The sequence below is a fragment of the Rhipicephalus sanguineus genome, chromosome 2 (genome assembly GCF_013339695.2).
Source record: "Rhipicephalus sanguineus isolate Rsan-2018 chromosome 2, BIME_Rsan_1.4, whole genome shotgun sequence".
Taxonomy (NCBI): Eukaryota; Metazoa; Arthropoda; class Arachnida; order Ixodida; family Ixodidae; genus Rhipicephalus; species Rhipicephalus sanguineus.
Window position 1 is genome coordinate 197,856,478 of NC_051177.1, and position 24,443 is coordinate 197,880,920.

A 24,443-nucleotide genomic window follows, 5' to 3' on the forward strand; every position below is an offset into this window, starting at 1 on the left:
AAGAAAGCGATCTAAAATAACTACCAATCATGAATGTGAGAACACACTGAGACATTGCACAATAAGTACAAGAATGGTAGAATAAGCCTAAGTAAGGTAAAATAAATATGTATCAATGAACAAACACGAGAATCAAAACAGAAATTAATACTCGGAAGCAGAAATGCAAGATAAAATACGCTGTAATAAACAGACAGAAGGCAACCGGGATAATTGATGCAGGGCATAGCGAATAAATGAGCACTCGCTGAACGCAGCAAACCTTACAACGAGATTCATTTGGGAGAATCAACAGTCTACGTAAATAGCACACTCAGTCGTACCATGATGTACACTGCCATTGACGTTGCTGCGTTCACATTGCGTGCTGTAACGTAAAACTGTTGCGTTATTTTCCTGTTCTGTTCTGCCTGACGTCAAACTTGTCCCCGCTGACGGAAACAAGCAACAAACAAGCAGCAGAGCCAAGTTTCCCACAAGTTGGCAGGACGTCCGTCGATCTGTTTTTGTTTGAAAAGGAATATATCGTGGGCCTGGTCAGACTCGACTTTGTTATTTCACCGGCTGACATAAGTCGATGAGCGTGCGAAAGTGGAGAGGGATTTAACTGACCCTAGCTGACACTGCGAATGCGCAACACCTGCAGACCAGAGTTGTGTCTGTGTGTCCAGGTGGTGCCCTTCCCCTTGGTTATCTTGCGGTGGCTTCCTACAAGGCGTTAAATATCCCACACTCTCTGCAAAGGATACTTCGCAGAGCTATGTTGTACACGGGGAGAAATGATTAGACGGCGTTATATCAGCACTAAAACATACTATCTGCAAGTAAATCTATTTTTGCCGGCAGCTACAAGTAACCAGAGCCAGAACGATAGACGGGCAACCATTTCTTTTCTTCTCGGGACGGGGCACTCTTCAGCTATTAAAAATAAAGTTTGTTTTGTGCGGCATAGTGATGCGATGTTTAGGGGCGTACACGCCATTTTGTCGTGGTGAATTGTCATGGCCGTGTGACATCGCATGATATATAGACGGTATTGGCGCGGCACAAAAGCCTCTGAACAGTAGCGAAGGGCTAAAGGCGACAAATATCCACACTATGAAACAGCTTATTACCCGCCACGGCGGTCAAGTGGTTATGATGCTCGACTGCTGACCCGAAGGTCCGAATCCCGGCTGCGACGGCCGCATTTTCGATGGAGGCGAAAATGCTTCAGGCCAGCGTGCTTAGATTTAGGTGCACGTTAAAGAACCCGAGGTGGTCAAAATTTCCGGAGGCCTCCAATACGGCGTCTCTCATAATCATATCGTGGTGTTGGGACGTTAAATCCCAAGAAATATTATTATGAAATAACTTATTCTTTCTCCCTCTTTTACGTAATCGTGAATGAGCAGTCTGAACAAGGCATTACGCGTGGGGCGTTTTAGCGGCTTTCCCTGCATCGCACAACAGACAGAGCTCATGGGCCTTGAAGATTTCCGCGAGTCGTGCGGGGCTAGTGGTGGTTACAGAATAAAGCTGGATTCGTAATAAAACTGAGGAGTTTTACGTTGTACCGACCCTTGTTTGGATGCCATAATAAACGAGCATACATTTCATTCTTGCTAAGCAAATTCGTCGTCAAAGGGCGTAAGGTGCCCAAGTGCCATCTTAAAATACATTTTTCGAAAGGAACATAGCAGAAGCTGCGTCAGTACCAGATTACTTGTCGAACATATCAATGCTGACGGATAAATCACGACGAATAAATATTATGCAATATTATACGATTATAATCGGTGTAACAATTTCCTCGAGTAATCATCGCTTTTCCAGCGGTATCTTCGTAAGCGTTGACAATGTTATTCAATATAACACGTAATACAAAACCTCGTAAACGTTTCTCGCGACAGCGTAATGATTGTGGAAGATAAAGGTTGCCAACTAGTGACGTCGCTGACAGCGAGACGCGAGCTGATATTCACGGCTTTCAAGTCTACCGAAGAACTTGCCATGGCGCACGAGACGGTTATGGAGGTGTCTATCGCGGCATTTGAACACTGGCCTGTCGGTCCTATGAACGCTCAGTTAGATCTCGTACGATTATGACCTGCCACTTGTGTTTATCTCCGAGCAATGTATACTGGGCGTTAACTACGTACAGGTCCCATCGTAACACTCCCCTCTCCTTTTTCCTTCCACTTCTGGGGCCGCATTCATAATACTTCTCTTTCGTGAGTGCGTTTTCCCATCTGTCAGCCGGTTTTCTTAATGATACGTCCCACGACGTGGTTGGCTGAAATATTTTCTTGCGGCAATTTTTAGCTTAAGCCCTTCAATAACATTTGCTGGCAGGCTAGTTGGTGATGCATAGTTCATGGGTAAAATACAGCACAAACCAGACGATTAACACAAGGAGGACACGGGACAGAGTGCTGTAACATTTCCAGCACTCTGTCCCGTGTCTTCCTTGTGTTAATCGTCTGGTTTGTGCTGTATTTTACCAGCTTAAGACGTTTCTGTGAATATGGGCCTTGTCTATTATTGTGAAATATAAGACGCTTCACCATGCAGTACTGAGTCGTTCGGTACACAACCTGGCTTCTTTCCACAACTAAACATAACATATGCTTTGATTGCAGTAACATGCTAAGCATACGCTGTTTTAAGGTTGAGCGTTGTCAGAGCACCCTCCTGCGGGCTGCGGCTGCGACTGTCTGCGTAAAAACTCATGCGCAGACAAAAAAAAAAAAGAGAAACAATTCCGTGTCGTCCAATAGTGGGATCGAACTGCAGTTCCCCAGCACAGCAGTAATATCTTTTACGAAAGAAATAGCTGCATTTCTATTTTTTATAAATGTCTAACCATTACGTCACACTCACACGCGTACTTGCTCCTTACGGAAATGCCATATAAAGGGCCCCTACCAAGTTTGACAATATTGAGCTAACGAGCGCAATGCATACGCTGGGCGTTCACGATCACGTCTGCCAAAATTTTCAACGCTACGCGCCGCGGAAATGGGTCAAATTTCAAGGTGAACGCTGCTTGCCCTTCCTCTCGCGGGAGCGCGCCCAGAGAATAGGGGATGACGTACATGAGAAAATGGCCCTACGTAGATGGTAGTGCTGTGACGTCGTCGCTCCTCTACGTAGACAACTGTGCTCTGACGTCGCCAACAGTAGCACGTGACACTGCGATAACTATTTGACACGACATGTGTAGCTTGTGTAATTTGTTGCTTGAATGGGTTAATAAAACTTGAGAGAAATAATGAGACACACGAAGGGAATGTGTGCGTCTTTTTCATTTTTTTTTTCATGAATTGCAGCAAGATGCGGGGCTAATGTGCCTCCATTTCCCATGCGTTCGTGTCCCCGCGGTTAGAGCATCGAGCAGACGCCAGCCCTGGAAACAAAAGTAATGTTCTGGCGCGTTCGAGCATTCATTATGCCCATTTATTCTACCGCGTCCAAGTAAACGTGGCGGCACCGGCTCATGATACCGCCACTCTCGTGCCCGTACAAATGTCGCAACTTTCATGCCCGTTCCGCGGAAACAGGCAGTACACCGCAGAGAACGCCGACACAACGCCCACGGCCGCTACATAAAAAAAAAAAGGTAGCGGCCGTGCAACGCCGCTCGCGTGCTCGGGCTGGCTCGGGCACATCACGCGCACGTGACCGTGCATGCGCATGACGTGTTCATGCGTATGTGTCAAGTGAAGAGGGCAAGGAAGGGATTTGGCTTGCGAAGGCTACACGGGGCGAGTGGCAAGGGTTTGAAACTCGCCTGCTCGCATCATGGTTTTGCGCCGCTACAAATTATTGTTTTTCTCAGCTTGTAATGAACAGATTTGAAAAATTCTTGTGGCAAAGTGCTCTTAATTCGGCACACAACAACTTCCAGCGTCTAACTAAAATTTGCTATGTGGCCTGGTGAGGGGCCCTTAATGAGTACGAGTGTTACAGAGCACGTGCGCAAAACAATATTTGAGTGTGCTAATTTATATGCCAGCGCATACGGAGGAATGAAAAGGGTGAATAACTGTCGATCTTGCCAGTTCCTCTCGCGTAGCACTGTGCTCCACAGTCTTGAACATTGGCCAAAAATAAAATAAATAAATAAAAATAAATAAAAATAAATAAAAATATTAACAAGAAAAATTAACGTCGCCTTTTTCCTTCTGAAGTCGCTGCATCGACAAGTGATGCTATGTATCCGCCTTATATTGTCACGTGGTCGTGACGTCGACGAAGAGAGCAGTCGGCGTGTTCAAGATGAAACACACTATTTGGCTGAACTTGTGGCCGGGAAATTCGAACTACAGCAATACACGCTGTACACTGATAACGGTGAACAGGGCGTCGGCCGTCGATAAAAACTGCTCATGGCTGGGACGCGTCGTCTTTTATCCATCACGCATCGAACTTTCCCGTCACTGGTGGTCGCGCAAGCCCTGGAATAATCTAGGCTATTCGCGTCCTGCGCGCAATCTTAACAAAGTGAACTACTACAATCGCGAAGCTTCTCGAACACTGCGGCGCTGTGAGCGTCGAGCGTTGCTAACCGTCCTTACTGGTCAAACCCGAATACATCAGAATAAAACAAAACGCGCGCGTGTCAATATGGTGAAAGTACTTAGGCATAGGTTGTAAGATGTATAATGCATCAGCGTAAACATATTGTATGATAATGACGTTGTGAACATTGCGTGGTATAATCATTGCATGTGATTACGTGTTGCATTTGGTGACGACTATTTACGCATATCATCTTGCTATGTCGCCTGTCTGTATATAATTTCCTGTCACTCTCTCTCTTCCTAGTCGATTTCTCTCCCACCCTTATATAGAAAGCTAATCAAGAAGACGAATGCCTTTTTCAATGTCCAATCAATCAGAACGACTTTCAGCACGTGGAATAAGTGCAAACGAAAGGTATCAGTTCGCAATATCCACTTACCCTATTCTGGGTCAGCCAATTTCAGCCTGTGGATGCAAATTTTTTTGCTGCAATCATTCAAGGAGTGTCAATATCCTTCGTACATTGGATGATAAGCAACATCTGTAGACATACTATTTCAAAAGACAGCTATATAATAATAGCTAGCTTTTTTGTCAGTAACGTGATAAACTTACGAATGTCTTCTAGTCTGCAAACAAAAGGATGGGAGCTTGATGTAGGCAACAGTGAGCGAACGGCGCATGTGCCATCGTGAAAACTTTAGCTCCAGCGGCGCTGCTTGTTCTGCTATGTGTTGCTGTGTAGAGCTGATATTCAGGACACTTGAGGTCTTTAAAGCAAACATCCGTAAATAAACTATTTTGCAAAGTGCATATCGAGTTCCTGCTATCCTGAGCATTAGTCCTTGATGGCAGTCAAGTTACCACTAAAAGCGTTTGCACTTAAAAAAAAAAAAAGCCGTCAGCATGTTACATTCTCTGTAACACTTGTAGACGAAAGCCCGCTGCACACTGGGTAATGCATTAAGTTCCACAGTCGGGGACCAGACTTCCCGTAGAACACAAGCGGCCGCAGTGTGAAAGAAACGCATTAAATTGCCTTGACGTTCTCGGTCGAGTGCATTGTCCGCCCCCCTTCCCCTGAAGATTTCTGCGCACTTGGTGATGCACTACCTCTGGGATCGGCTCATCTTTGACCGAGCGACAATAAACTAATGACGCTGCCTTGTGACGTCATCGTATGACGTAACGAAGATGCTACAACTTTGAAAGGTCTTTGTCGTCGTGATGGCGTCACATGATGATGGCACAACAAGCCGTTCCCTCTCCACACGTTCGTACTACGGATGTCACGTGGGTTTTTTGGATGGGTCTGGCGAAAGTCTCGCGAAGCCTCACAGAGTATCGCGCGCAAGCCTCGTGGAGGGGAGTGCCTTAAAAAAACGTGTTTTCTTAATAATTTACGGCGGATATCTTGCAAGGCACAAGGGGAATAAACGAACATCAAAGATTGTAGCTTTCCATTTCGCGGAGTGCCGAGTAATGTCCCTGAAAACTCATCGCCTACCACTCAACGGCTGTAGTATTCAGCGGCTGCTGGCTTTAGCTCAGCGTTTCTAAGTCAGGTCGCTCGCGTGCCTTGGCTCAGCCAAGGCAACTGTCGAGCATCTGATATTGCCCTAGGAGCTGAACACTGATCCTCTATGGCTGACTTTCGTCGATTCCCGGGAAGCCGGCGTAAGGGATAGTGAAAGGGCTCGATGACACCAAAGAGAGAGAAACGGAGTAATAAAATCTGACGGGTTCTACCGAAAGCTTAACTTAAGTGTTTGGTGGAGAAAGAATATCGTACGGAAGTAGTGTCCGAGATGACGAAGGCATTCGAGCCAGTCGGTTTTTGCAATGCGGTTGAAGCAATTCGCACCACATCGCCCGTAATGAATCTGTAACGTTTTAAGTGCGAAGCATTTCTTAGCGAACCAAAGGCACTTTGACCGTTTCTATCTAGCTATCTAGCCGCCTACGTCCGGCCGCTCTCATGTTCGTCTCGCATACCAAAATTTGCAGAGGAGGATATGATGAGTGTATGAACGACACGATTCACAGGTCATGACTTGAATAACGTGACTTGCGTGTCACGTACGTCATGAAACCCTTTCCACCAGTCACGTTTGGCATAACACGGCCATTAGTATACTATACGGGTATGAGTAACAGGTGATTCAAAGTCTATATCAAATCAGGGACAGCGAGAATAGGCTTTGTAATCTTAACACGATAGCGTTATATAGCCCGTGTTGCAGAAAATATGGGGCCGGTGTCGACGGCGTTGTAGCTGAACGTAAAATCCATGAGAAAGTAAAGAATAAAAATCATGCCTTAAGCAGGAATCGAACCCAGGCATACTGCGTGGCAGTCAAGTATTCTCCCACAGAGCCACGCCAGTGCATCAACCTTCTTCGGAAAAATACTTTATACAAGCGTCATTTTGGCGCAACGACAATTGTGGTGTTGGCTATCCGCTTTCTGAACAATGTAGTAAACGTTGACTCCGCAAGCTGTAGTCAAGCGTTGCTCGAATCCGCCGACGACCACTACAATGAGATGCACAGCGTCGCACCGTAGTATGTACTTCATTGCCATAAAGCTAACACTTTTGCTCTAACGTGAGTGCCGATGTTACGCCGGACCATGAGCTGCCCTTTACACGCCAGTGTAGTTGACGTGCCTGGCAAGCCAACGATATGCTCACAACTACCACATTTACCCCAAAACGTCGATTCACCTCGTAACACTTGACGCAAAGGGAAAATCCGGCATAGGCTGCTACTCGCCAACTACTTCGCATGAAATTGATTCCCACAATGCACGGGATCTGCCGGAATTCTTTGTAACTGTTTCGGAGGCTTGATTTCATTAGCTACAGCTGTAAATCGACACTGCTGGGTACTGAACTAATGGCCTTGATGACTTCGTGAACGTCTTGAGATTCAAGCAGCAATTGGTCGGGCATTTCAGTTTCGTAAACGAGGTAGGACTGAAGTGCGGTGTGGAACGCGTTCAGGAAGGAGACTCGACCTGCCCTAAAAAAAAAAAGAAAAAAGCCGTCGCATCTGTGCCACTCCTTCATTATAGAGCGTGAGCTACGTCCTCTATCACGACGTTAGGTTTCGCCGATATACTCGTATCGTGGAGACTAAGCCCTACTGATATTTTCAGTGTGTACAGCTCCCGCAGCAGGATACCAACTCGGCAATTAGATTACCAAATGGCCAATGGGTGCTATGTTCCTTTTTTGTCCAAAACCAGAACAGAGTCTTGTTTTAACCACGTACCTCTATTCGTCATCTTATTCCTCTTACACGGTTTTCTTACCCTTCCTTGCACGTTGAGGACGACTTCAGTCAGCCTCTTAATTTTCTCTCTTTCTCAATGTATACCCGTAATATTCTGCCTGTTGCTGTTGCTTTTCTGTGTTTCGAGCACAATGCGGTTTCTTCGCTCTTGTGACCTCGAGGATGCTACACTAAATACAATTCGAGTCAGTATGTGTCTGCAATATGGTTGATACAATTCGGACCATGTCCCTCGTGCCGGCCCAAAGCGCTCCAATCGCGAGATGGGACGGGCTTGTGCAGCCTCTTGCACGGTATCTGCTACTGATATTTTTAAAAAACGTAGTTGAACCTTAAGACATATATTCAGTCTTGTTGGCACATTAGTGAAATCTATCATGTAATTGGCGCAGGAAGCATTCCAGGATCATAATTTTGAAGTAATACAGTAAGGCCTTTCTAGTTCTAGCCACAGGCGCCGGAAATAGTCGCCAGCAAAGCCCAGTCATTAATTAGCGAAGTTTTGTATTTTACAACTGCTCTCAATTACTCACTAGAGGAAAGAGGATGATTTAAAACATGAACCCTCAATGTTAAACGTCTGTTTACATAACTTTTCTCATTCAAACAAGGCACATGCATGACTTCAAGAAAAGTTGCTTCAAGCACGCCTCGAAGGAGTAGGCCTCAGGGCGGGTGCGTAGTAAGGAATTTTTTTCGGGGGCGAGGGGGGGGGGCACTTGCTAAAAACTTTGACTATTTGAGAAAAACACCCATTTTCACTATTTATTTTTGGTTAAAATACCTACTTCCCCAATATTTTGAAGGGGAGGGGGGGGTGCCGGGCCCCTGGGGCCGCCATTGCCTCTGGCTAAGGGCCTGCCTCAGGGATCAAATATTTTCAACTGGCGATCTTTCGTGATTCCTCGCCGATAATGAGGGAGTCTAGCCAGCTTCGCTAGCCGTTAAAAGATGTCTTTCAATGCGTTTAATGAAACCTAAAGTGCATGTGCTCTTTGAACTGGGAGCACGGAAGATTTCAGATTTTAGGAACTACAATAGCCGCTGTGGTGTAGATTGTTTTGCAGACTGGTTGTGCTTCAAGGTCTTTATCGCGTATACATCTGCAATATAAAGTTGATTGCGTTGGGACATTAATGTTTTTCGGTCTTACAAAAGTCAAAGCTGTCTCAGTTTCCCTCCTTATTCTTTCTTCTAATGTCATCAGTGTGAATCCTTGTGTACTAATAATTTTATAAATACTCAAGTGCTTATCGTAGGCAATCAGTGTGCTGTAGCTCAAGCCACCCAGCTGATGTACAAACAACATGGTCCCGTATGAAAGCGCCTTCGTGTCGCTGGCATAGAGCATAAAAAAGTGCAACTTCAGTCGACTGTCAACTGTGATACTGAGTTCCGTATATTTACAAGGCACACTGACAGTGTGGGAAAACACAAATACAAGCTCGCGACAAAAACACAATGAAACATATTCTCTTGTCTTCAGGCCGCATAATTAGAAACAAAACGGCACATTCATGTCAAAAAGCGAGTAAAAACCGAGCTATTAGAAACTGATTCTGATGTTATTTTATCAGAAAATACAAAATGCTAAGACTTCTAGCTACTGTTCTTAAAGGGTAACATCCGCGGCTTGTGACTACATATACGCAATGGTGCTAGAGTCTAGCGGATATGTGACATCAGAGGACTTAAAAAGTGGTGATTAATCTTGGTACGACGATAAATTTACTGGTTCATCTTACGCCCCTGAAACTTTCTCTTTTTGCCTGCCCTCTTAGCCGGCGATACCTGGGTGAGAGGAAATAGCAACACTTGCTAATCTCAGGCAACGAGCGTGCAGCTTATTTGGCTTAAAATCTTGAAAACGCGTCGACGTTGTCTTCGCTGTTGAGGATGAAGGCATCCGTGGCAAATGCGAAGGACGCCACCGATGTCGATATGGATGAAGAGTTCGTGCACAATTTAAGATCACGATCTCGAGAAGCGCATGGCCCGGTACTTCGTGAACACTTCGTCGATGTCGGCGTAGCAGCCTTCGAGGTGCCTGCAAAGAGAGCACGAAACAGACAAACACTCAAACAAGAGAACCCGCATCGCGTGAAGCAGCAGTGCACTAGCCACATGTTCTGTAAGGTGACCTACGTTAGGTTGACTTGAAACATGCTTTGGTAAACATCACAAAAAAAATTTGTTTTCAAAGTGTACAATATTTCACCGTAGATTCAGATTTCGAGACATCGAAATATTTAGTGCACGGCAGTCGTTCACTGCACCTAGAAAAAAGAATTTATGACATACGTATGCGATGTGCATTGAATATTCGAGGCTACAAGGCCACATTTGCTTTGAAGTTGTGAGCTTCAAAAAATACACGCGTACTGATTGCGAGTGAAAATTTGTAGACTGTAAATTGAGCTTACTGTAGTTTTTCCCTGTAATTGAATTCTGAGTATGTTCGTATGCAATATTTTCCGACTCATTTTCCCGTATATGTTGGTGTATTTTTCTCTTATATTTGTATCGCGCTTGTGCACCTTACTTAAGGCCCTATTGGGCCGTGTAAGGTGTTTTAAACAAACAAACAAACAAACAAACAAACAAACAAACAAACAAACAAACAAACAAATAAATCAAATAAATAAATAAATAAATAAATAAATCATATCTGTAAAATACAGTGATCAAACAATCTTGTACGCGTGCATAAATTACTTGTCTCGGTCATACACAATATTAATGAGAACTAACAGACAATAATGCCAAGGAAAGTATAGGGGATGTTATTAGTAGTAAATGTAATCTAAACGTGAAGAAAGAAAAGTGGACGAAAAGATAACTTGCCGCGGGCAGGGACCGAACCTGCGACCTTCGAATAAGCGCGTCCGATGCTCCACCAACTGAGCTACCGCGGCGGCCATCCCCCCGTCCACTTTATGGGGTATATATGTACATTTAAACGGATTGTTGCTCTAAATAAAAATACTGGTGTCGAGAAACCTAAAACGAGTATTGTGGTGCCTGGGAATGCATCGTATATATTTTAATTACCGCTACCTTAAAAAGACACTTTTGGTTTTGATATCGAGGGGCGGCTTCTCAGTGACGTTTCATGTCAGTATGACGTCACGGGGATACAGAAACTCGCGACGTACTAGCGGCAAATCCGTCATCTGCTCGTGGTGCACATAAACAACGATGAGTGAACTGTCGTCCAGTGACCCTGACAGTGATTTCTGGGATTTAGGCTGCATGCAGGACGCAGAACTCGCAAACTCGGGGAAACTGTCTTGACTCGTCGGGATAATGTCCATTGCAGTGGGGCTGGCTTGCAGATGCTCAGCGACGAAAACTTCAAAGTCAAATTAAAATATTTTATACGTGTTCTCCGGCTCCGGTGTGTGGACACTGTTGACACTGCATACCATGCAAACGAAAAGTGTCCCTTTTGCGATGTCTCAAAATCGTGTCAGTACTCCTTCAAACGTGGGAGCGTCAGTCAGCGCCACCAGTAGCCATAACGGCGAGTGTGGAACACTTTTAATGCATACATACGTAATTTTAAGGACCCTAGTTTCTTAAGCTGCGCTGAAAATGCATAAGAATGGAAGCTTGAGCGAGTTGGTATGCGTTCATCTTTGTTGAAACAGCGCTCACTAGACGACGACGAAGTAAAAGAAGGCACAGGACAGGCGCTGCCTGTCGTGTGCCTTCTTTTACTTCGTCGTCGTCTAGTGAGCGCTGTTTCAACAAAGCTGAAAATGCGACTGCGCTGAAATTTGCCTTCATCCGTGCCCTTCGCACGAGCTCATTGTTGTGTTTCGGCTTCAGTTCTGTATTGCACTGTACAAATGCCATGGGTTGGTGTTGAAAAACTTTAGTTTTGAGAAGGCCAAGAAGGTGAAAAAAAATATTTAAAAAATGAAAAAGCAGCGTTGTGGGCGGCCTTCAGGCTGCCGGTTGTGGGCGCCGCTCTGGCGTTCCTGTTTTACCCAGGCGACGTGTAAATAAAACAGTGTGTGGAGAGTACTCGTTGAGTGCGGACGTTTCTCTGCTTCAGCGCTTCGCGCCAAACCGCGTTTTCGGGCTGGCTGGCGTGCCCGCCGGTCGCGTTGGTCACCGCCGGTCTTCGCCTGCTGCTGCGCCGGGACTACCAGCACGCAACACAGCGCTCATGTTTCCCGATTCTGCCTGTTTGGCGTCACGTAGCACGTGAACTTATTACGAGCTGGCCGCTGACCAATAATCCCTCGCATACTACCTTATTATTGTCTGTTAGTTCTCATTAATATTGTGTATAACAAAGAAAAAACGAGCCCTTAAAATTTCCACTTGTCTCGGTCAGCAATACGCAAAATTATAATTAGCATTTAGAACACTTACACGTTCAGAGCGCGTGAGCATGATGCCTGAGATTGACAAGCCGATCGTACAGCAACCGAAGTTATTGGCAATCTACTCCAGTCTCAAGCAATGAGAACTACGTTTCACTTCTCGCCGATTGTCACACGACGTAAGAAAGGATGTTACCGTATACAGATGCGTGAAATTACGTACCTGGTGACCCTGGTGGGGTCGAAGCTCGTCCTGCCGTGGAGTACGCGGCGGTTGTTGAATGCGACGAGGTCACCTGGGGTCATGTTGAAGCTCAGCTCAGAGTTGGGGTCGCGCAAGCTTCATCGCGAACTCCCTGCGCATGGTGCGTCAATGAGCATTGTTCATATTCCACAGGCTTAGAACCCATTGTTACGTCTATTGCTCTTCCCGTAGACGGCTGCTTTTTAGTAAATGTGTTGCAAAGAGGGAAGCATGACCGAAGTACGCATGCGGTACCGCTGGCAAAAGCAGCTCCATAGTGATTTTTGCATTTTAGAAAATAGAAAACTGAGAGTATAATTTATTTTTCCCCACGGTATTCGAATGGAGATGCCATATCCACCAGTGAGCCTTTGATATATGGCTCTACATTACTTGTCCGTTTTGAGCATCTTCATACATAAGGCAGTCACTCATAGTGCGTAATTCCTTAAGAACAAAAACGCCTCCACCCCTTCTGAAGAGTGTTTATCGTACCTGCTGCCTCTGATATGTTCGAAGGTACACGACTAACTTCTACTGCAGAAGACTGGTGCCTAAGTAGGCGAAAGCTGTGGACATGTTTTATGTAGAAACCTTACGAATTAATCGATCCGGAACTCGCCACGCTGCCTTAGGTATGTATATAAACAGGCTTCCGATGAATACATGCATTATCTTAAAAACTCTGCGGATACCTATCTACAACATACCTTACCAAGCATGCTGATAACCGATCCGCGAAAGTTCAGACGTTCAGTTTATTCTAAGGCTGATAACCTAGAAGCCCTCATCGACGGCTCTGGTGGTGCTATTTCTCCCGAAAATGCGCATCCGTACATAACGCGTTTTTTTTTCTTTTTTTTTGGGGGGGGGGGGAGCAATTTTCCGGCGACCAAAATGTTTCGTTGCCAGAATTTCCGCACTCCGACTATACCGTTATGTTCTCTGGAATTATTGCTACTGGTATTGAAAATAAACGCAACAAACTAGAGCTTTCCTTTTCACCTGGCTGCGAGGAAATTTACACAAAAGTTTGTAAAAGCCACACATGCTTTTTTAAACCAAATACATTAAGATTTTTCAGCGCTAATGAGACACGGGACCTCTCCCAGCTGAATGTAAAGTCTGGAAGGTGATTCCACTTTTCAAGTCAGGTAACCAGGAATCTCCTGTAAGTTACCTGCCCGTCTCGCTCACAAGCATTTCTTGTAAAATTTTTGAGCATATTTTATCTCCAAACCTTGCAAACTTTCTACAGCCCAATTCACTTTTTTTTGCCATCACAACACGGTTTCTGCAAATCATATTCTTGCGAAACCCAACTTATATCGTGCACTCACAAACTTTACGCCCTTCTTAATTGTTGTTCTTTAATTGATTGGATTTTTCTGCGTTTTTCAAGGTACAAAGCATTTGACAAGGTGTGCCATATACTGCTTCTTTACAAACTGCGCCAGCTTAGCAGTGGCTTTCAGCTGATCTCCTGGCTAAAATTATTTCCTACTAACCACTCCGGATGTGTGTACGTGAACAGCGTTAACTCAGAGCGCACTGCCGTGCTATCCGACGTCCTACAAGGAGCAGTATTACCCCCTTTACTCTTTCTGGTTTACATATGTGGCTCAGCTAATGCGTTTACTCATACATTAACAACTTTGTCGATGATTGCGCTGTTCTTCGAGAAATAACATGCACTGATGATACTAACGTAATTCAATCTGACCTTGTAGCTATTAACCAATGGTGCAACACATGAATGATGGAACTAAACACATGGAAATGGAAACTTATGTGCATATCCAGAACATCATCTGTTTTGTCCATTTACTACTTATCTAACACTCCTTTGGATAATGTGTTCTCATACAAATACCTTGGCATTCACATTCATCAAACCTGTTCTGGGCATCTCACATTTCATATGTAATTAACAATGCAAATTGAATATCGTAGTATCTCCGTCGTAACCTCACAAAAGCAGTTTCATCCTTATAATTAATCAGTACAAAACACAAACTCCCCCGAAATTATATGCTGCCTCAGTCTAGGATCCAAGCGTAGCAAACTTAAGTCATTCACTGGAAATTGTTCTAAATAACTCTACGCGTTTCATTCTTTCCAACTACAACAGAACAACGAGCATTTCTTCCATGAAATCAAGCATTGGCCTATCATCTATTGCATGTCGTCATCGTTTTATCGCGCTTAGATCACGCACGAAAAGTACAGAATAGATTTGAACGCAAAAAAGACTGGACACAAGAAGACAACACGACTGAACGAGCGAATTGGCACGAAAAGTACGAGTTCCTTTCTGCAAAATTGACGGTTCCTTTCAGTCATTCTTACCACTGACATCAGAAGAGTGGAACCACCTTCCTCCGCATATAACCTCCATTACAAATCAACTGTTCAAGAATGCCATAGCTGATATTGTATATTTAGAATTTTATGTGTTTGCTCATTTTTTATTGTGATGTCCTGTTTCTCATGTAACCACTCCCCTCTCTAATGCCATTGGCCCTGAGGGTATGTTAAATAATCATATTATTAAAATTTACTTAAAAATATTTACATTTATAAGTAGAAAATATTATCAGGTGTGCGCCCGAATAATAAGGAGCAGCATACCGCAATGCGCCGAGTTGCGCATTAGGTAAAGAAACCGCAGTGTCTATTCTGTGGTCCAGATCACAGGATAGACTGCAGCTTTATTCTGTGGACCAGACCACAAAATAAAGTGCTGCCTTATTTTGTGGACCACACTTGCGCGCTGTGGGCTGTGCAGAAGTGTTATGTAGCCCATGCAGCCCACCTCTCTTGACGACGGTTTCTGCGCACCAGACCACAGAATAGAGTCCCAATCTACTCTGTGGACCAGACCACAGGGTAAACTGCAGCTTTGTTCTGTGGACTAGACCAGAAAATAAAGTGCAGCTTTATTTTGTAGACCACACCAAAGAGACTTGTGCTGTGGACCGTGCGCACCAGACATCGCTGTAGCCCAAACAGCCCACCTCTCTTGACGGCGGGTTTCTCTCACAAATTGGTAGGGTTTATTCTGTGGTCTAATTCACAGAATAATCACTGCGCCCTCCTCTCTTGACGTCAGCTTCTCTCGCGAATCGCAATATTCGCTCGCAGCTTTGTGAATAAGTCCAGACCAAGGAGGTCATTTTCGGGCATAGTACACGAGATGGAAGACGCTTATGCGTGAAAGGTTCGAAATACGAAGGCGAAGCCCACCTTTGGCATGCTTGCTGGTCTGACATGCCAAAGCAGGCAAACTTGTCGTGAATTGAAGCAGCAAAAAGAAGGCGTATAAGAACAAATGACAGCGGTTCTAAAAATTTCTGGACCCAATCTATCGAGTGCGGAACACTTAAGTCACTTTCACCACAGTACATTTGTGTCATGCAAAAAGAAAATGTACACTAAGATCTGCACGGGAGACTCAAATTTTGAGCGATCCCCCCGACTGTGTGAACACAGCCACAGATCTCCCTAAGAACAGCGTCAACGCCACCGCGAGAAGGGAATCATAACGACAAAGGGCGACACAACTAAAATACTCTGGTCCTGATCTCTCGCGTCAGGACACACTTCGGTCACTTTCACCGCAATACACTAATGTCGTGCAAAAAAAGTGCACTGAGATTGGCAAGGGCCTACTTTAGCTCTTTTAGTAAAGTTTTCAGACGTTGACGATCATACAAGTACTCGTAATTATACGGCGCGTGCAAGTGTATCTAATTAAGTGACAAAGTGTGCTGTGCCCAGTGACAACTAGTAGGTTCTCGCCAATCTTATTGCGCATTTTTTTTTGCTTGACACAGCTGTACTGCGGCGAAAGTGGCTTAAGCGTTGCGTACTCGATGGATCAAGGCCAGAAAATTTTATACACGCTGTCATTTGTTATTATTGTTTTCTTTTCGCGGTGACGTTAGCGTTCTTTTACGGGTGATTTATGGCCACGCCCATTCAGAAGGATTGCTCAAAATTCGAGTCTCCCGTGCAAATGTTAGCGTGCGTTTTCACATGACACAAACGTACTGTGGTGAAAGTGACTTTAGTGTTCCGCACATGATAGATCTGGTGTACGCAATTTTAGAACCGCTGTCATTTGTTATCATTATGCGCCTTCGTTTTGCTGCTTGCGTTCACAATAACAAGTTTATCTGCGGCTGATATCAATACTCGCGTATGTCAAAACATTGGAATCTTTCACGCATACGCGTCTTCAATAGCGATTTACAAAACGGCGAGCACATATTGAGATTCGCGAGCACGTCAAGGGAGCTCGAGCGCTGGCAAATCGAAGTCTTCATGGCGTGGGTTCAGTTCCTTCTGAGGGCATTCCACTGGCTCATCACAACAGTGCCTGTTCTGTGGACCAGACTACAGAATGAACCCTCGCAATTTGTGACAGAAAACCGTCATCAAGAGAGGTGGGCTGCTTGGGCTACAGTACATTCTGCACAGCCCCACAGCGCGCAAGTTTATTGTGTGGTCCACAAAATAACGCTGCACTTTATTTTGTGGTCTGGTCCATCGAATAAAGCTGGAGTTTATCCTGTGGTCTGGACCACCGAATAGTCACTGCGCAAAGAAACATCGACATCGATATAGAATTTCAAGGCTTCTGAGAAATTAACATAAAACTGATAAGAGCAATAACTGCTGGCAAATGAAGCATCTGTTTCATTGCCCATTTTGTAAAAAAAGTATGTACACTGCTGTTCAATGGTGCAACAAAAGACAGCGCTAGTTTCGGACTTTCAACCTCTTAAAATGGTTAAATTTTTTACTAACTGCGATAACTACAGCGACACCATTGCTCTATGTGTGCATGAGGGGAGGGGGAGGATACTCATCAAAACAGTTGGAATGACATTGTACAAACGAGAAAAACGCAAGAAAAAAGTGTCGCAATAGCCAAAGTACTACGCAGAGGTATGCGCAGGAGGGCAAACAGGAAGCTAAGGACATGCAGGGCCAAGCACAGGAAATGTTTTTCGAGCACCGCGTCTGGCCGTGCACCCCGACATTACAGACACACTACTCTGTATGGAGCTTATAAATCTTACTATGACAGCGACACTTTACCGAAGGGGACTCAGGCTGAATTTAATATATTGTGGTTTACTAATTTAACGGTAATAAACTGTCCAAAAGCTGATAAATATTAACAGGGTGACGTCGAACATGTCCGACTATAGCATGTAGACTCCGGGTCCCAGTATCATAAAAGTCGCCGAAGAAATCGACTGCATCTTTATCGTGGGAGCGTTATCATAGGCGGCGGCAGCCACTCAAGAAACTCACTTGCGTCAACAAACATTTTGCGAAGCTAGTAACAGTCCCGAGACGCCGCTTCCACGACAGCGAATAGATCTTGCAGACGTCCGTGCGAAGCGTTTTTCAAGGAACACCTACGGGTGTTCGCTAGTTGCCTTTCACCCAACTACGCACCCTAATAAAAAACGAAGACTGTGTTGCTCTCTTGGGTGCGTCCTGGCTTGCCACGTATGTTACTCTTTCTAAATATACACGTTAACTCTCGTGCGGGTTCCACGACTGTCCATCTAGAGTACAATGATCTCGTAAGGGCGTTCACGTGTCTCTTTAAAGAGAGTCATAGACGTGGCAAGTCAGAACTCACAAAAAAGAAAAAAAGAGTCAAAGGATACTTTTCTTCTGAGTGTGCAAGATGGCTATTCGCGCCTCGTATTTTTGGTTCCTTGTACTGTTTATATTCGCTCTGCCTGTTTTGTTTGTTTGCAATGTCTGGAGCGTGTCGAAAGCTGCATCGGCGAATAGGAAGAACTGGCGCACAAGGCGTCACCAACGATCGTCTGCGTGGTTTCCGTGTTTCTTGCTTTACGTTAGCGACCTCCACTCGCTGTTACTTGCTTACTAGTTCATTTGGAAGCAGAGGGCACTCACTTGAGCGCGTGGTAGAATGGTGCCACCAGGTGCGGGGGCGTCTGCACGGGCGCAAGTGTGCGGTTGTTGTAGTGGATCTCGCACACGTTGCCATCCTTGTTCACGCATATGACCGGTTTCGTCTGGCTATACCGCATCTGCACACACCAAAGATCGACCCCTTAATGACGTCAAAAACACCAAAGACAGACAAAGTTTATTTCTTTGCTAGGGTTGTTGCAGTGACCAGAGTGTCAATCAATGACTCCGAAGTGCTTTGTAATGAACGTCGCGTTTTCAGTGTCACACTCAGAAGGGCCCGCTTATGCCAAAAATGGACGCTTTTTGTTCCGAGGTTGTCGCTTCGGGTGCATCTATAGCCGAAGGAATTTTAATTCTTAACCGTTCTAGGGTCACTTCACCCATAAGTCACGCGTCCGTCTGTAGCGTAACGCATTATGCTTTGCAACAAATGCGCCAATCCTGGAAAGAATGCCACGTTGAACTTTTCAGGAGATGGCAACAGAGGTCCCACAAAGGATTTCATTCGTCTACAGTACAGTTACCTCAACCGGTATATTATACAACAGGTGAAAAGATAAAGAAAGTAGGTGATAACAGCTGCCACAAAAAACAACTGTACCACGCGTGAGAGCATGTAAGTCTCAGTAAACCACATGAGACTATAATGGACATGAAGATAACGAAGTCCAGGTATATATAAGCCTGAACGTTTACTCCCCGCAAAAATAGGGTGTACTATATTTTTGGCGGATGGCGTCGAACGTCAACTACGGTCGCAGCATTAAAGACGAAAAAAATATACCGGTATTGAAACTAACGAACACAGTGCCTGTTGCTATGAAAATTGCGGGGGATGCTTAGAACTTTCTTTAGAATGCGAAGGGGAAAGCGTAGCTGAACCAATAGCGATGTGGAATGAAGCTCTGAGCCCATGTTGCGACGTATAGGCAAAGTGCAATGGAGTTTTCTCAATGCGACAGCAGCGCCGGAACCCACAGCCTAGCGAGCAGAAGCAGCCAAATTGAGTCTACCGTGCATGCTCGGCAGGGCCATCGCCGCAGGACCGGTGTGAAGCACACGTCTCACCTTTCTCCAAGCCCCTATTGCGCCGCTGAAAATTTTTTCGAGGAGTTGGTTTTTTAGCTACAACCAAGTGAATCCAACAGACAACCAGGTCAAGGAAAGCATAGGGGAGATTGGTATTGCTCGGCAAGGCCATCCAAATGAAGGGAGAAAAAAAGTGGAAATTCGTGTGGGTATCAGAAGGCAAAGTGCTTATGCGGAAGGCGGATAACTCTAGGGTCATCAGCCTTACCAGTGAAGAAGATTTAGACCAAATAGTGTGATCCATGTTCCTCGGTTGCCTGTCAAGTTTAATCAATAAATCAAAATGGCTTACACATCGAACCAAATTGACCAGCTTTGCCTGAAAAAAAATGTATCAATTTTTCATTGCAACATACACAGTTTAAGGAAAAACGTAAACCTGATGACCGCATCTTTATCGATGCATAAATTTTTGTATGACGTCATTGCGACAAGCGAAACTTGGCTCTTAAACGAAGAAATCGTAGATATGCCAGGTTACAGATTAATATCCCGCCCGCACGTGACACGCTCTCGAGGGGGCGGTGTCGCCCTTTTCGTGAAAAATGGTCTCAGTTTCACACTTCTGCCTTCGATTACATTCTCATCACCTGATATTGAAGTGCTATTTGTAAAAATATAAACTGGATATATTGTGGGCGTAGTCTATCGTCCTCCAAACGCGACCCTTGTCAGTTTTCTCGATGAAATGGAAACAATTTTTTCTTATCTACGAATATACCAAGACAAGCCGGTTGTAATTGTTGGTGACGTGAATATTGATACACCCCATTCAATACATAAGGATTATAGTTACCTCCTCGAATCATTTAATTTCCGAAATCTAATAAGTCAACCGACACGTGTAACAAGCACTACGGCTACTCTAATCGATCATGCATTGACAAATATCGAATCTGAAATTGTGAGTGGAGTGTATAGTCTTCCTATTTCAGACCATTTGCCAATTTTCACAGCGTTTGATATCCAGCATCCCAAAAATACTGTTGACAGGAGGCTTGTAACTAAGTTAGATTATAAGAAATTCCGAGACAAAATCACAGAGGCCGACTTCGAACGAATTTTCAGCGACAATGTACATAAAGAGTTTTCCAACCTAATCAGCTTAATAACCAGTCTGATAACCGAGTGTAGCACAACATAGACTCGAGGTTCTTATAACGAGCCTATCTGTCCATGGATGACGACCCAAATTTTAGAAATATTAAAAGCAAAAGAATATTGGTATAACAAGTGGAGGCATAATAGAAGAAACGAATTCTATTCAGGTCAGTAAAGAACATTTCGCAATAAAGCTGTATCCATGATGACAGCCCAAGAAAGATATTTCAACTTACAACGTGTCAATCAAGCAGATGGTGATTCAAAACAACTGTGGCGAATTATAAATGAAGTAACAGGGAAAAAAACGAAAAAGAGTGTTTATCCGCCTACGGTTGATGCAGTCATCGTCGAAAATTTCAACACATATTTTACCACTGTAGGCCCAGAATTGGCAGCTCAATTACCATACTCAAATAGAAAACATATTCCTGCTCCAATGTCACTCATAAATTCATTTATCTTAAGTGAGATAGAACTTCATGACATCGTTTCAACTGTATTAAGTACACCCAACAATAAAGCGACAGGACTCGATGGCATAACTGTCAGGTTGCTTAAGGATAACACTGACATCCTAGGCCCAGCACTATGTCGCTTGTTCAATCATTCCATTACACAGGCTCAGTATCCAGCTCCTCTGAAAATTGCCAAAGTCATTCCTATTCATAAAGACGGTGATCCGGCTGACCCTGCAAACTATAGACCAATCTCGGTTCTAAGCATATGCAATAATATTTTCGAAAAACTTATTTCCAATCAGATGAAAACATTCCTCGAAAAGTACAATGTGCTCTGCCATCAGCAACACGGCTTTCGACCACGCTTCTCGACAGCAACCGCAGTCATCACGTTATCACAAAAGATAAATATAGCTTTACATCTAAATAAACTAGTAGGTGTTGTTTTTTTTAGATTTAAAGAAAGCATTCGACACAGTGGATCATAGCATATTGTTGGACAAACTTAAACATTGTGGATTTCGCGGTAAAGTGTTCGACTTCTTATCAAGTTACATGGAAGATCGATTTCAGGTCGTGATGATCAATAATATTACTTCTTCAAGACAAAACATCGTTACCGGGGTACCACAAGGCTCAGTATTGGGTCCTCTTCTTTTTTCGTTATATATAAATGACCTGCAACAAATAATCGGCTGTGCAGAAATATTGATGTATGCAGATGATACATGCATTATAGTAAATGCGGATAATATTGCTGAACTTCAGCATAAGTTAAATCTAGAGCTAAATATTATCTCGGAGTGGTTCTTAGGTAATAAATTAACAATTAACACGAAGAAAACAAAATATGTTGTATTTCAGTCTCGATTCAAAGTAGCAGATACCACAGATTTAAACATACAGATCAATAGCATTTCGCTAGAACAGACAAGTTCTTACAAATACCTTGGAGTGGTTTTTGACAAACACCTACAATGGGAAGAACACATAAACAGTGTCTGCTCCAGATTAGCGTCTGGTTGCTACGGCTTAACACTAGCTCGTGAGTACTTTGACATCCCAGTTTTGCGACTCATGTATTTTGCTTTTATTGAAAGTCACTTGAGGTATTGTATTGACTCGTGGGGCTGGGCGTATAAAACCTTACTAAGCCCAATTATTAAACTCCAAAAAACGTGCAATAAGAATTATGTCTCACTCTAAGCATAATGATCACACGGCCCCATTATTCTGTCAATATCACATATTACCATTTGAATACTTGCGACAGCTGAGCATTTCACTGTGTGTTTATAAGATCGTTAGATTCAACCATCCATTCAGCTCATTCCTATTTAATTCGTCCTCGCGCTGTACTAGAAATGTAACTGCAGGTCACTTTAATCTCGCGCCATGTAACAATGTGTATGGTGAACGCATGCTTCAGTTCACAGGAATTAAGACCTGGAACAGGCTCCCAGCGGTAATCATTAACTCTGTGAACTTCCCTAGCGCCCTGAAACAATATTTTCTTTCTTTGTTAAGGATAGAGCAAATTATAAATACCTTGCTAGTTCTAAACGAATTATAAATTTTACTGCTGATACCGTGCAATTACTGTCACATGATAGTGTTGTATTTCTATGTAACAAAAAAGTCGTATTTTCCCGTTTTGTTCATTTGCACAATATGTACGCATTTCGCTCTTTAACAGACATATCTTGCCTGATAAAGGTTTGATAGATATGCACTTCTTATTTTTTTGTATATGTCACAGTACCTTTTCAATGTACCTGTACGTAGCCCCTACCTTATTGTTTGGGACTGCAATAAATGTTAATTATAAGTTCTTTTACTTACTAAATTGATTTGTGAAATCAACAATGACATTTTTTGTTCATTGCAAATGTTACAACTGCTGTTTTTTTTTTCATTCTATTCCATGCTGTGTTAGGATTTCCTATATATTCTTTTTTTTTTCGGACCTACAACTAGCCTTTGGCTACAGATCCGGTAAGTGTTTGTTATCAGTATGTACAATATGAAATAAACAGTATCTATCTATCTATAATTGTCTGGTTATTCTACCATCCGCCAGTCTTTAAGCGCGTGATGTGATGATGTGGCGGCACGCATAGTCTGGCGCTATATTGAGCGGCATTGGCTTGCACGTGTATATGTACTCGCACACATACAAACACACTCACGAACATACATAACGGTTGGTTGAACCACCCCTCCGAAAAAAATTCTAGCTACGCCCTCGTTGCGCGCTTTGCTTTCCACTCGTGCGGCGGCTTTTAAGAACGCCGGAAGTGGCGTGCGTATTCAGGCGATGTCAAAAACATGTGGCAGTATTGCCTAGCGGCCCACAGTAGCATAAAGCTCACAAATTGGCTGATTATTCCTCCGAGGTCAACTTCACAACTTCCGTGCTACTGTAGAGCCGTGTTTCTCCCAGTATTACATACGTTTTCCATTAACCTCTGGCCACGGTGGCGGTTCACTCACGTTGTGCGAGAGTATGCTAAACTGGACGGGCGTCGAGGAGAGGATGTGGAAGGCGGCCGGGCTGTTGTCGCGCATCCAGTTGGCCACCATGAAGCCGTCCGCGAAGAAGGACTTGCCGCCCGCGTCCTCGCTCTCCGTTGCCTTGAGGCAGTGCAGCATCTGAAGGCCTGTGCCGGAGGGCAAATGGACGCGTCAACAGATAACAAAGAAATGTGCGAAATTGGAATAAGAGCAGTTCTATATAGCAGTGGAACTAAGAAAAAGCTTTGTTTCTATTTTTTTTCGCAGTAGCAATTTTGGACCACCCGTCCCCCGAATTGTGGAATTGTCCCGCACATAGGGCCACTGTCCCGTGTCCCGCACGTGCACGAAAATATTCAAAACTTCCCCGCATTTCACACTTTATCATTATTTCTCCGCAGCGCCTTGATTTCAGCGGCACCTGGCCACCCTGTTTGAGGGTCTGTTAGTGGCAGGCACTCCAACCTTCTGAAGGTCAGCCAGCCGCATGGTTCACGGTGGCGACCAATTTTTCTGGTAATGGCACGCCATGAGCAAGCCTGCCAGGAGTTACACCAGTTTGTGGGATGAGACAGAGCCATATTAGAGGTGGTTCGATCTGGCAGGAAATATGACTTCGAGAATGTAAAAATCGGCGTCGAGTACTTCTCAAGCTCAGTGTACGTGTGGCAACTAAGCCACGGCTGTTGCGAGGACGTTTTGTGAGTTATTATTTTTTGAACTGTGAAGTTTTTACGTTGAACGTCTACATTATAGCCTGATTTCGTGTCGGAGCATGCAGCATATAGCAGTAACTGTATAAAATAGTTTTCTTTAGAGAAATAAGCATTTGAACTTACGCTTGCATCAGTTACATATTTTCAGAGACGCAAAAATAATGCAAGAGACAATTCCTCGCCTGAAGTTAAAAAAGACATTCTAATAGTTAAGT

General features: G+C 44.1%; 1 protein-coding gene across 1 annotated transcript in view; it reads right to left on the bottom strand.

The window, feature by feature from the left end:
* Positions 1 to 9,182: 9,182 nt before the first annotated feature.
* LOC119383983 (gamma-butyrobetaine dioxygenase-like) overlaps positions 9,183 to 24,443 on the bottom strand; it is a 62,931-nt gene continuing 47,670 nt past the window's right edge. The window contains 5 exon segments of the mRNA XM_037652265.2: positions 9,183 to 9,849; positions 12,360 to 12,475; positions 12,477 to 12,492; positions 18,327 to 18,463; positions 23,492 to 23,658. Of these exon segments, the coding sequence (XP_037508193.1) occupies positions 9,774 to 9,849; positions 12,360 to 12,475; positions 12,477 to 12,492; positions 18,327 to 18,463; positions 23,492 to 23,658 (512 nt within the window). The 3' untranslated portion in view covers positions 9,183 to 9,773.